The sequence below is a fragment of the Oryza glaberrima genome, chromosome 1 (genome assembly GCF_000147395.1).
Source record: "Oryza glaberrima chromosome 1, OglaRS2, whole genome shotgun sequence".
NCBI lineage: Eukaryota > Viridiplantae > Streptophyta > Magnoliopsida > Poales > Poaceae > Oryza > Oryza glaberrima.
Genome location: NC_068326.1, coordinates 7,727,997 through 7,744,734, shown reverse-complemented (window position 1 = coordinate 7,744,734; position 16,738 = coordinate 7,727,997). Strand labels below are relative to the sequence as shown.

General features: G+C 47.5%; 2 protein-coding genes across 2 annotated transcripts; one reads left to right on the top strand and one right to left on the bottom strand.

Moving 5' to 3' along the window:
* Window positions 1–9,115: 9,115 nt before the first annotated feature.
* Window positions 9,116–13,196, bottom strand: LOC127760153 (phospholipase A1 PLIP3, chloroplastic-like). The gene is made up of 5 exons (XM_052284370.1): window positions 12,260–13,196; window positions 11,109–11,618; window positions 10,962–11,021; window positions 10,345–10,761; window positions 9,116–9,907 (listed from the first exon to the last, which is right to left on the bottom strand). The coding sequence occupies exons 1-5, from the start codon at window positions 12,866–12,868 to the stop codon at window positions 9,383–9,385; spliced, it is 2,121 nt and encodes a 706-aa protein (XP_052140330.1). The 5' UTR covers window positions 12,869–13,196; the 3' UTR covers window positions 9,116–9,382.
* A 1,943-nt stretch (window positions 13,197–15,139) lies between these two features.
* LOC127760261 (uncharacterized) lies at window positions 15,140–16,218 on the top strand. The gene is made up of 3 exons (XM_052284488.1): window positions 15,140–15,319; window positions 15,411–15,499; window positions 15,659–16,218. Exons 1-3 carry the CDS (start codon window positions 15,226–15,228, stop codon window positions 16,001–16,003), a joined length of 528 nt encoding a protein of 175 aa, XP_052140448.1. The 5' UTR covers window positions 15,140–15,225; the 3' UTR covers window positions 16,004–16,218.
* The last annotated feature ends 520 nt before the right edge of the window (window positions 16,219–16,738 follow it).

Here is a 16,738-nt window from a genome sequence, read left to right as displayed (position 1 = left end):
TTCTTCCCACCGATGCTAGCCCGATCGAAGTCAAACAGTAGAAGTTACAAGTACATTACTCTCTCCGTCCCAACAAAAATGCTAACCTAAGACCCCTCCTACTATTATGAATCTGGATAGATTAGAAGGGGTTCTACTAGATTGGCTTTTTTGGAAGGAGGGAGTACACCTTCAACTCCAAATACAAGGATCTTTTTTTTCTTCTTTGTTTGAAAAGAACCTGACATCAAATGCACACCAAAAACCAAATCTTGGGATTTTGACTCCACACACGTAGGGTTTGAAAGCTTGAAGTGCCAAAAAGGAGGAGCAGATCGATCGATTGATTTATCTACAGGCCAGTTGTGGTCACCCATTCCTCGTCGATCGATCGGTCGCCGGCCGGCATCCTCCGGTCGCCACCGCCGGCTGTGCGCCACACGTTTCGCCCCCTCCTCTCTCTCTCTCTCTCTCTCTCTCTCTCTGATCGCCGCGGCGGCAGCCGGCCAGCAGCGAGAGAGAAAACACGACGCCGCTTGGATTGGATCGGATCGGATTGCCGTGTATATCTGCCGTCGCGTCGAGTCGCGTCAGCCCCAGGGTGGCCGGATTGGCGCGACGCCGACGCGGCGCTTGTCGCCACTCGCGGGCGAGCTCGTGGTCGTGGGTTGCCGACGACCGCAAGCTGGAGGAGGAGGAGGAAAAGAAGACTTTGGAATTTTATGCCGGCACGAATGATCTTTCGCTCCTGTTTCCGACCTGGCAGGGTGCTGCGTGTCGCCGTGTCGGATTTCTGCCGTTTGATGCCAGCTGGATTTCGGTGAAAAGTCTGAAGAAAACCTAACTCACCGTCGATTTTCTTTTTTTTTCCCTATTATTACGAAGGGCTTGTTTAGTTTGGAAGAAATTTTAACCAATAAAAATAGAAACGCATGCACATATCGATTCGTGGAAACTTTTCAAGAGGTTTGGGTTTGTTTTGATAGTGAAATAAATAAAAGAAGCGGGATTGGGATAGAGAAATGAGTGAAGATTAAATCTGCCCCGTTCTAGACTGATTAAGATACAGATTTTTTTTCTCGGTTTCCGTTAGCACGCTTTTCAAACTGTTAAACGGTGTATTTCGTACGAAAACTTTCTACATAAAAGTTGCTATAAAAACTCTAATAAATCCATTTTTTTTAAGATTTTCACAATTAAAACTCAATTAATCATGTGCTAATGACTTGTCTCGTTTTACGTGCGCACTTAATCTTCATCCTTGCAGTAGATTCGAACGGGAGAGGGATAATGAATGGTTAGGATTGGTGGGTAGGAAATTATTTCTCTAACCCATTAGCCAAGCAAATCCTATGAGTGGATGGAAAATTTTCTATGTTTTCTCTCCACAACTTGTAGGAACGAGAAATTCCTTTTATTTTGAATATGGATAAGATTTGCATATTTTATATTACGCTTGGGGAGTTACTTTACCAGAGCAAAACAATCGGAACAATGAAAGGGAAAAAAAACAAAATAGCTTAGTGCTAATTCTCACGATCTAGCTTGGCGACTTGTCGACCATAGCACTCATTGCCCCTACAGCTGCATGCTCGTTAAGTGCCATAACGCATCTTCGTCTACCTCGGTAGCTTCGCGCATGGTTATTGAATATTCGTTGTTCCGTTCTTTTCAAAATTGTCCAAACTATGAGGCTTTTTTTTTTAGAAAATAGATTAAAATCCGGCCTAGCTTCTTCGACAACCAGCGCTGGCGGGACCACGACGGCGACGACGACAACGACGGCCGTGGACGCCGCGACCTCGCGCGTGGCCGCGAGTATTGGAAGCACGGAGAAGCGGAGTATCGCTGTGAGCGTACGCGCTCACCGCGGCCACGCGATAAGGAGAACAGCAACCGCTACAGGGGGTGGCGCAACCGAGGTGTGGAAGGCGATGGCGAGCCTACAGAACCTGAGCTGACATTGCCGCACCAGAGGGAAAATGACGCTATGGTAAGCAAATTTCAATTTCTCCTAGCCATGCATTCCCCTGTCTTGAAGGACAACCTGGCGGCTGAGGAGTTCAACCAGACCACCACTCTGATGGAGAAGATTCAAGAACCGGCGAGGGAAGGGGATGAAGCCTGGTCCCTGCTAGAACCAATCCCGCTGAGTCGGGTTTTCGCGCGTATCAAGGGTGACCTGCCGGCAAACGTCTCCCTACAGGAGACCACACGGCAGGAGATTGAAGAAGCACTTGCCAGAATGGAAGTGGCGGCGGCGGTGGCGGCGACCGAGGAGCCGTTGCTGAGCCCGCAATCGCTGTGTTGGACGGCAGCGCATCTCCCTGCTGCGAACAAGGCAGACACCCTCGTCCTGCAGTCGCCGGGCCAGAATATCGTGGCTGAAGCCGCCGCGATGAACACGCCAAGAGGCGTAACGAGAACAGCAATGACGTCAGTGACGCCGACACAGCTCGCCCTCCCTGTTGCGAACAAGGCATACGTTCTCGCCCTACAGTCGCCGGAACAGAACGTCGTGGCTGAGGCCGCCACGACGAACACGCCAAGCGGTGCGACGACAACAACAACGACGTCAGTGACGCCAGCACAGCTCGCCCTAGACAGCCTGTTCGCAACACCACCAATGGCAGTCATCCCCACGCCGCCGCCAACAAGAAAGGTGGCAGTCGGCCGCCGCGTCAAGCTCCGCAAGCAGTACAACATTGGCGCCAAACGTCGGAGTGCCCGCATCGCCAAGCAGCCGGCATTGCCAATGATGGAACGATGCCAGCGTGTCCTCTTCAAGCGAATGGGATGGCTGCCTGGCGGTGACGACGCCACTTCGATGGAGGAGGTGCTTGCTCAATATGTCGCAATGTTCGAGGGACCGCTCCCGCAGCACACCATCGCGGCGCTCACGGCGGTGTTCGGCATCGACATTGAAGACGACGACAACCCCACGGACTCCCTTGTCAAGATGGTGGGAGAAGGGGTGGATGAAGCTGCCGCGGAGATTGAGGAGATCATCGCTTGATGCTTCTACCAAAAAGGGGAAGCTGGAGATTGCAATCTCCATGTATCGTCATGCCAGACTACTCTTTTGCAGCTGGACTCTCGGCAGCCTGCGTGCGCCCATTCCAGCCGATCGAGACTTCCTTCATTTGTGTTGCATGTATCGCCGATGTCGGCACGGGCATAAGCCTGATTTGAACCTCCTACATTCTTCATTTTCAACTGTGATTTCTACGACGCGGAATCACGAAAAGAGCGTGGTAACGAGGCAGTGCACTCAGGGCATCAACGGCCTCAGCGATCGCCAAAACGACGACGACCGAGTGCATCACCAAAAAATCTACGACGACAGAGTGCATGGGCCGCTAGAAAAAGGAAAAAAGCCTTCCTACTCCTCCTCTAATGCCACCGGCCCAACACAAAGCCCACCTTCGCACTTACACGAGTACTGCGCCACCGTGCCCCATGGACCTTGTGGGTTGGGCCGGGAAACCACATGGCCATCACTTCTAGCAAGTTGGGCCCTTTTAAGCTGGACCAAACTCTGGCTGTTTGGGCCGAGCAGAATCAGTGAGGCAACCATCATTCCAAATGTCACAAAACTTGCAAATAGTTAACTGGAATGTGCGGGGGTTGAATTCCGCTGCACGGTGCAACACGGTGCATGAGCTCATGCTGGACACGAAATGCAACATGGCATGTTTTCAGGAAACGAAACTCCAAAACATGGATGATTCACTCGCCAGGTTCCTAGGAGGATACAAACTGGATCGCTTCGACTTCAAACCAGCTAGAGGGACAAAGGGAGGAATCCTGCTACTTTGGGACAGTGACACATTAAATATGCAAAACGTCCGAGTCGGTCGCTTCTCTATCTCAGCAGATGTCACAGTCATCCAATCAAACACTACCTTCATGCTAACCGGAGTATATGGGCCTACAAGGCACCGGCTAAAAGATGCCTTCCTTCGGCATATAAGAAGACTCAAGCCAAACTCGGGAGAGAGCTGGCTGCTCCTGGGAGATTTCAACATGATTTACAGGGCTAGAGACAAGAGCAATGGGAACATTAACCTTGCGCGTATGACCCACTTCCGCTTAGCCCTTGACCGTTGTGAGCTAAAAGAAATCCACTTACAGAACAGAAAGTTCACTTGGAGTAATGAGAGGCGACGGCCGATCATGGTGAAACTGGACCGATGCTTTTGTAATGAGGCTTGGGACCTAGCTTTCCCCCAGCACATCCTAAATGCTCTACCGTCAGGCCCTTCTGACCACTGTCCGCTACTCCTTTAAAATACTTCAGGACCACGGAAACCACGTCCCTTCAAGTTCGAGAATTTTTGGACAAGGATACCAGGATTCAAGGACGTTGTTGCGGCGGCTTGGAGCAAGCAGATGACTCACACAGAACCCATGCATCGGTTAAATCATAAGCTGCAAATTACCGGAAAAAGTCTGCGAGAGTGGTCTAGGGGAATCTGCACTGAGGCGAAAATCCAATTCCACATGGTGCTTGACGTCATCTAGCGGCTAGACTCCGCACAGGAGCAAAGAGAGCTCACAACGCTAGAGCACCGGCTGAGAGCAGGACTTAAACGCCGCCTACTTGGCTTGGCAACGCTTGAACTCGCAAGGAAGAGGCAAGCTTCCTGCGTAATGCACATCAAGGAGGGAGATGCAAATACAAAATTTTTCCACCTCAAAGTCAATGCTCGAAGAAGAAAGAATTACATCCAAAGACTTCGCAGTGAAGGTGGCTGGGCGGTGAGCCACCAAGACAAAGATGATGTTATCTTCGAACATTTTTCTAGGATGATGAGTAGGCCAAAACTGAGAACATGCGATATTAACTGGCAAGCCTTGCATGCCCCAACGACGGACCTCTCGCATCTGGACGATCCTTTCACGGAACAGGAGATTCATCGGGCAATCAAGGAGATGCCAGCTGACAAGGCACCAGGGCCAGATGGCTACACAGGGAACTTCTTTAAAGTTTGCTGGGACATTATCAAGGGGGACATTATGGCGGTCTTCGAATCGCTTAATAATCTGAGATGTGCGAACATGAACCTTCTGAACTCAGCTAACATCGTCCTGATTCCAAAAAAGGAAGGCGCGGATGAGGTGACGGACTACAGGCCCATTAGCCTAATCCACAGTATAGCAAAGACCCTCTCCAAAACCTTGGCTTTGTGATTACGATTACACATGCGAACCCTCGTCACAGTCAATCAAAGCGCCTTCATCAAAGGCAGGAGCATCCACGACAACTTCCTCTATGTTAGAAATTTGGCAAGAAGATACCATAGAACAAGGCGGCCAATGCTTCTCTTCAAGCTTGACATCACCAAAGCCTTCGATTCGGTGCGTTGGGATTACCTTTTAGCTATGATGCAACATCATGGGTTCCCGCAGAAATGGAGAGACTGGGTGACAGCCATACTCACTACCTCCACCTCGCAAGTACTGCTCAACGGGATACCAAGAGAAAAGATAGCGCATGGCAGAGGACTCAGACAAGGGGACCCGCTATCACCGCTTCTCTTCATATTGGCAATTGACCCCCTACAATGGATCCTCTCCAAAGCAACGGAACTAAACGCCATAACCAAGCTAAGAGGCAGAGCGGCTCGCCTCAGAATCTCCATGTACGCTGATGACGCAGTGGTTTTCATAAACCCTGTTAGAGAGGATGTCCAGGCTTTCACCGACATTCTCGTGCGTTTTGGACGTGCGACAGGACTGGTCACAAACATGCAAAAATCGCAGGTGGCGGCAATCAGATGTGCAAGCATTGATCTAGACTCCATCCTTGATGGCGTCCCAGCGTTACGGGCCCAATTCCCCATAAAATACTTAGGACTGCCGCTTCTACTTGGAAGGCTGCGTAAGACGGACGTCCAACCGATCTTTGATAAAATAGCAAACCGGGTCACCGGCTGGAGGGGAAAAAACATTGGGCCGGCAGGGCGATCAACTCTAGTCAAGTCGGTACTGACTGCGCAGCCTATCTATTTGCTCACTGCCCTTAAGATCTCTAAGGAAGCCTTGGGCGTTCTAGATGCAAAGAGAAGAAAATTCCTCTGGGCAGGGACGGGGGACATTACAGGAGGGAAATGCAAGGTGAACTGGAAAAGGACGTGCCTCCCAACCGCACTAGGAGGACTAGGGGTTCTGAACATGGAGATGTTTACGAGGACCTTGCGACTGAGATGGCTCCGGCATGAATGTAAAGACCCCACCAAGCCGTGGGTGGGACTAGAGACACCGTGTGATGAAACGGACAAACTTCTCTTCGCCGCAGCTACCAAAATAACAATAGGGGATGGAAACACGATCCGCTTTTGGGAGTCCGCCTGGCTGGACGGGCAAAGACCAAAGGACAGCATGCCGCTCGTCTATGCAATTTCCAAGAAAAGAAGCAAATCGCTACGTGAAGGCATTGAAAATGACACCTGGATCGATGACCTGGAGCTAAATGGGAACACTACTTTTACAGTGGAACTGATCAGCCAGCTTGTGTCCCTATGGAGCGCAACCCAGGACATCATGCTAAACCAAAATGAGTCGGATCACATCATCTGGAAGCTCTCGAATCATGGAGAATACTCGGCCTCTTCGGCATACAAGGCTCAGTGTCTAGGAACAGTCGGCACCAACTTCAATCCCTTAATTTGGAAATCTTGGGCCCCTGCAAAATGCAAATTTTATGCGTGGCTTGTGATTCAAAATAGAGTCTGGACTTCCGATCGACTAGCTACAAGAGGATGGCCAAATAGCGGAGTGTGCCCCCTATGCCGTATGACGAACGAGACGGCATGCCACCTTTTAACTTCCTGTAGATACACCAGAAGGATCTGGAGACTGACGGCCAACTGGGTGGCTTATCAGCAATTGGATCCGAGCAATTGGGAGCCATGCCAAAGCGTACACGAATGGTGGGAAATGTTAGCCAACAAAAGGGAAGTGCCCAAGAAAGGGCTGCGATCCTTAATCCTACTCATAGCCTGGGAAATCTGGAAAGAAAGGAACCAAAGGATCTTAGAGCACAAGGAAACGGCGGCCCCCAACCTTATGGCAAAAATAAAGGAAGAGGCAAGAACCTGGATAATGGCAGGCGCAAGGCGACTTGGAGAATTCTTACCAACTTAATCATAGCGCTTATGTAATTTTGTACAGCTCTTTTTTTTTTGCCCCTAGGGGTTGTATTTTTTTACGCCTATATCTAATGAAATAGCACAGTCTCGTGCTGATTCCTTTCAAAAAACAATGGATGTACACAGTCCAAACTATGAGGCTAAAGATCGTGTCGTAACCATGTCGTTGTGCTTTGGTGATCTGCTTCGCTACCACACCACCACCAAAGGAAGGAAGTGGAGTTTGCAGGGAAGCAATGCGCCTGTCGATCGCGCTTAGGATCGCCCACAATAGCTAACGTGACTCTGGACGCTGGATCAAGATATGATCAATGGATTCATCAGCTTGATCGTAGAAGACATAGTTGTCGGGATGTAGCAGCTCTCATCGGATCAAGCGGTTAGCCATCCAGCACCTCCAATATATACGCTCCCTATATTACTACAAACCAAATGGTGTTTATAGAAATTAATCTTTTGGAATCCAAATCTCTTGTTTTTTCCTCTAAACTGAACAAGCTCTAAAATTCGGTAATTATAGAGCTTTCCATTCGTAGAACTACAGAAGAACATGTTGACTTTTTTTGTCACATCACCAACACATTTTGTGGTATTGATTGGAGTCACCAACCACCTCAACCTTGAAAAACTCCTAAGGCTATGTTCAGTTAATCCCTGTGAGGGATTGTGGTGTGGAATTATTCCCCCTCAATCCCCTCCAATTCCTTTCAACCCCCTCCAAACCGAACAAGGCTTAATTGAGATGAGTTCAGAGATCAAAACCAGCTAGCAAAACCAATTTAGAAAAATTGGGATAAACATGTCTCATGGATTAGACGGAAGTTTTTTTTAGACAAATCTACAAACAGGATTTACACTAGGGGCGAAGAGTGAAGGCTTACAACGCAAACCGTTGAAGATGAATGAACCAAGATTAAAAACTAGACAAGAAAGTAGATGTAATATCGAAAGAACGATTTAATTGAGTAATTGTGTTGGTTATAGATTGTTTCCCTAATTAACCTGTCCTAAGACGGTAAATCTAATTGGAGAGGCCCGAAGGGGTCTCCACAAGATCCTCTCCACAAATTTCTTCGGTGCTCTAAATGATACTCCTTCCATCTAATTTTGATAGTCATATTTCATATTGGTACACAAACTAAGGATAAGTAATTCTACTTATCATTCATTTAAACATGCTGCTAGTTATTCTTCGTAAACAAGCAATTCATTAATATTTACATTTCTCAATGCCCATGTAGCCAATCATGTGTGGAAGAATGAAGAGTCACCCATTAAATTCGAGAAAGTCATTAAGATGATAGATTGTTGGATTGAAATATGACTATCAAAAATAAAATTTTCGGATTTGAAAATATGACTATCAAAAGTAGATGGAGGGAGTGGTATATTTGATTTGGGTAACGAAGACTACCCCCATGTATAACCGGAGAAACTTTTTTTTTTTTGAGAAAACCGGAGAAACTTTAGCGAGAAACTTTAGTTAGAAGGTTTGGCGAGTTCTGAACGTCTGATCAAACGGCAATCTGTCTATTAGACGGTTCGCATGTGGAGAAGGCTACTTTCAGTTTCAGAACGGTGCAAGTGTGCAAGATGCAGACGGAAACGGGATGGGCAACGGCAATTGAGGATGCATTAATTCCAATTCCATTTCCAGCTCTGGCAATGCTCCAGTCCAGCCAGCCAACAAAAGAAAAGAGGCGATGTGTACCGTACGCGTATAAACGTCTCCACGTAATACGTACAAAATACGGTATGGTTTCTCGGCAAGCAACGCGTACTTGATACGTACAGTACAATGCATCGGATGCCTGTCACTTGCTTGTTACACAGGAGACTGACGAGGAGTCGACGACGCAAGCTATGTACAGTACGTTTGAATGTTCATTACGTGTTCCGATACGGTTGCCTACCCTGCCAACCAGTTGACATATATGTCTTGCTTCATGCCGCAGCTTAGAGACACAAATGGGCAATATAGACAGACACCAGTGCCAAGTCCTGAGTCCAATTAATAAATTTCTAATCTAGTTTAGAGTCTAATTAATTGACATTTGATCTTCATCTATCTGAGGTCCTTTTTTAGTGTCAAAACAGAGCATCAGCATCTGGGTGTGACACTTGTATGGCATTCCACTCTGGGAAGAAAGAATCATTGCTGCAGTAGCATACAGCAGCACTGCAGCAGTGTGGTGTGTAAACCAACAAAATGAATGAACGGATGGATGGGATCTAACCACGTCCGCGAATCACATCAATCTGACGACCAGGAAGGCTCCGATCACGAGCAGCTTCGCCGGGACCAGCAGGACGACGAGCAGCCGGGCGTGCGCCCGCGCCTGCCTCGCCGTCTCCCTCCCGCCCTCCACGGCGGCGTCCAGGAGCACGCCGGCGCCGGCCAGCGCGCCGTGCGCGCCGAGCGGCCACCACAGGAGGAGCCGCCGCCACCGCCCCCGCCGCGTCTCCCGGTGCCGCCGTACCTCCTTGCGCACCACGGCCCGGACGGAGCGGAGGTAGGAGTTCACGTCGTGGTCGCGGTACACGGCGCCCTTGGGGCCGTAGGCGCTCTTGTCCTTGAGGATCTCGAGCGGGTGCGGCGAGTTGAAGAAGGTGGACATGGCGGACCGGAGCCGCCGCAGGGAGGTGCCCGACGACGACGACGAGTCGCTCAGGTGGTAGATGCCGCTGTCCGGCGGGAGGAGGTCGTGGTGCGGGGATAGCCTCTTGTCAGGTTGCAGGATGAACATCTCGCCCATTGGGGCGTACAAGAGCTTCTGCAGTGAAATCCACAGAGAGGGTTACAACCATTGTTGGTCAATTTTGGTAACATGCAAACAAAGTGAACATTTTACAAACAAGAAAACTAAGTGGTGATGGGTGATGACTATAAGAGCTGCATATTGCAGTACTCAGTAAAGATCCAAGTGTTCTTTGCCAATATTTTTTTTAACTACTTTTACTTTTGTTTTAGAAAGAAGTGTTGTTTTTCAGTCCCTGAAAATGTGACAGCCAGGACATCATGCTAGATCTTCAACCTGCAGGGCACAGTTCGCTGTATAATTCAACCAACTGATGGGTTTATTATTTGTTCTCCATGTCAAAGCATCAGATAAATTTTCTTTGTAGTCTAAGTCATTAAATTCAGGAACATATACTGTTATTACCACATAAATGAGCTAATTTATCAACTGAAGTGGATTCATGAATCTACCTGATTTGTGAGGCATGGGTGACTGCGGAAATTCCCATTGGCTAGTTTCAGAATATTAGCAACATGGTCAGGGTAGTTGCACGAAAAGACTCGAGGAACAATATCTCGATGCATCGTGACTGACTGAACATGATTCCTTGGCAATCCAAGTTTACGAAGCAAGTGGTCACCGCCACACATGATGCATGGTGCACCAAATGTTATTACAGGCAACAACGACGAAGCAGGTGCTGCTCCTCTCATCAGTAGCATTAGATTCACAAGCAAAGCCAGACTACCACCAAGAGAATGACCAGTGAAGCGTAATGTTGCAGATTTACCAGAACTTCTCAAGTGAGATTTGACATATGGCAACATTTGGTGATACATTCCCTTGGCTGCTTCATATATTCCCCTATGAACGAGCACATCGAGTCCCTGCAAAACATCACAAATGTCTTAGCTTACATAAATTTGTCAAGTCCTTCCTACGTCTAATATGTCAAATTAAATGTTTGTGTGTCAATTTAATACACTTGATCAATCCATGATGCACAATGAATGAATATTGGCAAGATTGATTCTATCCATCATTCATGAGAAACTGAGAAATGTAGGATGGCAGACTAGTAGGATACCTCAAATTTAACTGGTTCAAATAGGAGGTTGGCCTGCCAAGAAGCGATTGACTCCGAGCCCTGCCAATTAACAATAAAAAATTGATGAAGATGAACCAGGGAAAGTGAAAATTACACGAATCATGATATATTGGGCAGAAGACATACCTGAACCACAAAGTATCTTGTGCTGCCTTGATCATCATCACAAATGAACCATTCGCAAGGACAAGATCTTGAAGAGTTCAGATCATCTGCAACAGCTTGTCTTGTTTCTTCCTTGGCAGCAACCATGGAGGTAACTGAATTTGTAGTGGCCACAAATGAAGCTTCATCCATGGTTAAACCTTCACCACTCTCACCGTTTACAATGGCCATGATGGTTGGATCGTTCTTGCCATCATTCCTGGAACCAAAGGGAACGACGCCCATAGCCCGTGAATGTAAATAAGAGGCAGCAGACGACATGACATGGTATGCGCCGAAGGGGTTTACCCCCAACCCACTTTCTTTCTTCTTATTGCTCCCTGGCTCAGGGTTCTCTACAACTTCAGATTCTTGATCTGAAGATTCACCTTCCTCAGTCTTCAGCTCCTGCTTCTGATCAACACCAGTTTTGGCTTTCTCTTGTACTGATGAAGTCACAAACCGCAAATTGTACCTCCGCAGCAATTTTGGCTGAGAAAGCAAACAGTTGCTAAGTCAGGCAATGAAATACTAATATCACACAGAATGTCAGAAAGGAAACTTGCAAATTGCAATCATAATCTAGTTATGAGGTACTAGAAAGGTAATTGTGTAATTAACAACATCACGATTACCACACCAAATAAGTATCCATATGCCAGAAGCAGCAGCTCAAGTGAAGCAACCAATTGAAAGACAACAATAGACAAATACAACTCAGGCACAGATAGCTCCAAGAGTATAATTGCATTAAGCAGACCTGGCACTAATCCATCAAATCCTTCAGGAAGACCCCACTATAAGGTCCAAAAGCACATAGGGGACCAGGACGAATAATCGATAATGGCATAATGCATAATTTTGCAGAACAGTAAAGGAAATTCTTCACTATCTCTGTAAAGGAAATGCATAGACAATACGTAGTAGAAGCCAAAACAGACTAGATAAGAATTCTTAGTAACACCACAACCTGCATTTCTCTTGAATTTACAGCATGGACAAGGACTCAACCATGAACAGTTCATCACCAGCAATCGAATTGGCGTGTAGACAATCCACCAATTATTGGCTGTGATTACCGCATCGGTGAATTGTAGAATAGCAGTCACTCGCATTGATGCTTTCGATCTTACCGTGATCTTGGGGATCATGTAGGCGATGTTGCAGAGGTAGGACATCTTGGAGAACTCCTTGGCCTCCCCGAGCGACACTTTCCTGAGGAGCCTCGAGAAGGTCGCGCGGTCGAACACCTTGCCGTCGCTCTCGTCGTCCTCCTCGACGCCGCAGCATCCTTCGTCGTCACCTCCACCGCACGAGGCGCAGCACTCGTCGCCGTCGCGGCCCGCCGTGAGCGCTTCCTGGCCGCCTTCTCGAGCGGCGCCGGTGACTCCTGCGGCTTCGGCGTCCGCCGCCTCCGCCCACTGTGGCTGCACCCGCAGCATCTGCAGCACCCAGTTCCCCTGCTTCCGCTCGTCCGCCTCTGCCTCCGCCGCGCGCTGGCTCCTCGCCTCCTCGCCGCGAACCGCACCACCGACCGCACCGACCCTCTCCCCTCCTCCTCCTCCTCCTCCTCCTCCGCCGCCGCCGCCGCCACCGAGCGGCCATAGCCGGAGCAGCGGCGCGTGCAGAACGCCCCGCGACGGCTGCTGCTGGTGGTGCCGCTGCGCCACCGGAGGCGGTGGCGGCTGCGGAGCCGCGGAGGCGGCGGGGCTGATGCCGCGGACGAACCTCAGGGCCTCCATGGCCGCCTCCTCCTCCTCCTCCTCTCGCGACCGCGAGGTTGCCGTTAACAATAGCGGGGTTAAGTTTAGCCAAATCGGCGATGACCCCCGTGTGCTCCACCACTCGAGATCAACCAACCAACCAACCAAGTTCACTCTCGACTCCGGCGATCGACGGCGGCGGGTGGTGGTGCGAGGAGAGGAGCAGCAATGGAGGAGAGAGAGAGGATTGGTGGGAGGAGGAGGCCTCCTATATATGCGGAGACGGCAACGCCATGGGAGGGAGGTAGGAGAGAGGAAAGAGAGGGGTGGGATTGTTTGTGGGGGAGGAGAGAGAAACCGTGAAGAAAAATCCGTCCGTCCCCGGGTTGCTTGCTCCGCTCTAATATCTTTGGTAGGCTCGTTTTGGCATCTTGTTGGGTTCCTTTCACCCTCTGATTTGACGCATTCACAGTAGTTTTACTGTCTGAATTTGGAATTATTGTAATTTTAGGAGTACTCTGTATTCTCACGCCTATTTTAAAAGTCAATATATATACTATGTTAAGGTGAGTGAAATTTTATTACGTATAACAATCATTATTAACACTACACGTAAGCATAAGGTGTGGTGATACTGTACTATTTTGAAACAAATACTTTCATACTTTTATATGTTTTTCTTGCCGTGTTATAATTAGTATTTTATTTTTTAAGAAAAACTATGTGGAGTGTAGAACGAACATTTTGGTCAGAGGAAGGTATGCCATGTTAGTACGTTTACCACGTGCCAGGACAACGTTGTATGCGTACGAGCGTATCGGATACGAGCGACACGGCGGAGGCTCCATCCGTTTTTTGCCACCTAGGCCGAGCCGCAGAAGATCAGGAGGAGGAGTCACTTCCGTGGACGCGTCGTCCAGCGACACATGCCCCGGGACACGTCAGCGGATGAGAACTTCTCCGAGGTATACGTGGAGGCCTTGAGTGCCCCATGCAGGCGTGGGCCTCGGTTTTATCCACCCACAGCCACCACAAATCCACATTGCGAGATCCGGCCCATCACTGGAGTATGGGCCGAGTTCACTTTTGCTGCTGCGTACCATGTGCAAGTGCGAATGGGCTTGAGATCCATCTACCGTTGGATGGTCGGACACACACATTTGAGGACCTTGAATAGCCCATCTTCCACCATCAGCTTAAATTTTTAGATTGAGCTGCTCGGTACATGTACTTAATATGATATCAAAGCTATAGGCCTTGAGTTCGTATTCTGGCTGGCGAGCCTCATGTAAGGGGAGTGTTGGAATATAAAATGAATTGCTCATCTTTTCCCACCAATTTAGGTTTTTGGATTGAACTGTTCGAGACATGGTTGTATAGCTAGTTTTCTGTAACTATTCGAGGCTACAAACGAAAGAATTAACCATTCTAAGCTATTCGAGAGTACAAACAAACGAATTAATTATTACAAAGTTAAAAATACATTAAGATATTTTTCTAAGAAATTCGTAATAAATAGTTTTCTAAAAAAATATTACCATTTAGGACACAGGGAAGCGTAATAGCTGAATAAAATGGTTCCATCTGAAGAACACGACCTGTGTGCTCAACTGTCAATAGAGACACAATAACTTCTTGCAATTATCCTCTGTGCTGTTTGACATTTTCTTGGTTAGTGAAGAACAGATGGGTAACCGTGTACTTAGATTGGTGATTACTTGCACGAATCAGTAAAAAGGAAACATTTTCTCGGGGAATAAATACCGTAGTTTTCATCACGTCAGGTACGTGGTAGGTTTCTCAACCCACCAGATTTTTCAAAACTTGCCCATAAATTCAGTAGCAAGTAATCAACATGTCATTTCTGAAAATGATAACATAAATAAAAATGATTAATTTTGTGTAGCAAACAGGGGTGACGACGTACGGAAACACGGAGCATTAGATCATCGCCATGAAAATTGAGATCAGGAGATCGGTAGATGCATGATACGACTACAAGAGATCCTTTCTCTACGAAGAGAATCGCGTCCCATTTCTACAGAGTTTTTCTTCTAAACTCCTCCTTAAGGACCCATTTGGTGATTATGGTCAAGATTAGTTGGCCAGCTTTTGGGAAAAAATAGATTTATGCTCAAATCAGATCAGAATTAAGGAGATTGATGCTTAGTGGCTACTGTGTTCTGTACTACCACCCAGTCACACACGTTACACATGAAAAACAGAGAAGCGTGCAGCATGTTTTCTGAATGCGAAATCGATCCCCGCTATTATATATTCAGAGTTTCAGACAATCAAGCTGGTGCTATCTATCTACGCTTGCATTTCTTCCTCCTGTCCTATGGCACATAAGAACGAGCATGAGAAGTTGTGAAAAGTAATTGACAAGAACGATAATGGCTTGGGTCTCCATGACCTGGTGTTGGCACAGGAGCTTCTTGCTCATGATGGCGTTCGTCTGCAGCTGGTCGATCACTTGCTGCAAATCAGGTTTACACTATGCTGTTGCTGCTCTTTTGGTGTCATATCTGAAACTGAAATCGATTTTTGTTTGCGTTTTTCTGAATTCTGATGCATGCAGACGAAGCAGCAGCAGGAGCCTTCCATGGTCAGAAGAGGAGCACTGAAGACATCGTCGCCAGAGCTATCATCTGCTTCAGCGATCGATATGTAAGCACATCCTCTTAGCAAACATTGACTGCTCGTAATCAAGATTGAACAGTAATTAACACAGTTTCAGACCAAAAGAAAAAGAGAGAAAGAATTCGAGAAGAAAATTAATGCACGCTGTTTCTGATTATGTGCTGCGAGAAATGTGTTCTCTTGCAGATCTACAGCGGGTGCCAGGGGCAGTACAGGCTGGGGCCGGAGGGCGCGCTGCGCGTGCCGGCGGCGGCGGCGGAGGCGTTCTGCGGCGGGCCGTGCCTGGCGGAGACGAGGCTGGTGCTCGGCTGCGTCGACGGCATCATGGACAGCTTCCGCTTCTACAACGGCGCCTCCGTCCGCGACGTCCGCCTCGCGCTCGACCGCGGCTGCGGCCTCCGGGGCGACTTCGACGTGCTGCGGCGCCTCGGGGGCGACGGCTACGACTACGGCGGCGGGCCACGCGGCCTCGTGACCACGCCGGCGCCTCTGCTGCTGGGCGCCGTCGTCGCGGTGCTTCTGTGGGGATGATCAATGGTGATTAAGGAAATTAGAACTAGTTTCTGGTGATTATACATGTATGTAGACAGTACAGTATAGTATGTACTCTACCAGAGTTAATTAACTGCAGCACTACGGTACCAGGGCGTGTACGTACTTCGAGTTAGTCAACCGTATGTGAGCCCTTTTTGTCCATTTTGTAGAATGTCCAAGGACCACTGTGAATTTGTTTAAGTGAAAAATAAACAAATATTGCTCTTTGATTCAAAGGATTTAAGTTTTTCAAATCTTGTGAAATTTTAATTGAATGACTTATTACATGTAGATTTTGGAGAAAACTTAGCAAAAGATCCAACCTCTTAGAAAAATTCCTTTAAGTTTATATCTCTTATTCGATTCATGTGTTTTTCCTGCGATCCAATAGAACGATGTGTGTTTCTCCGTGTTTTCAATTCACTATTTTACACTTTTCATTTCTATCATAATTTTATGTTTTTTTATTTCTCTGTTTTTCCATTTCAACGATTGAAAGAGTACAGTGTCCAATGTCCTTTTAACAAAAAGAAGTTATTTATTTTGTTTATTTTATTATCTAAGAGTTAGAGTATTTAAATTAGAACTTCAACGTTGAGTTGAGCCATTGGTACATAATTAATTAAATATAAATTAGTTTAAATTTAAAATTTTGATTAATACTATCTTCGTCCAAAATATAACAACTTTTAGTTATAAATCTGGACACATACTTTCATAGCTAAAAATACT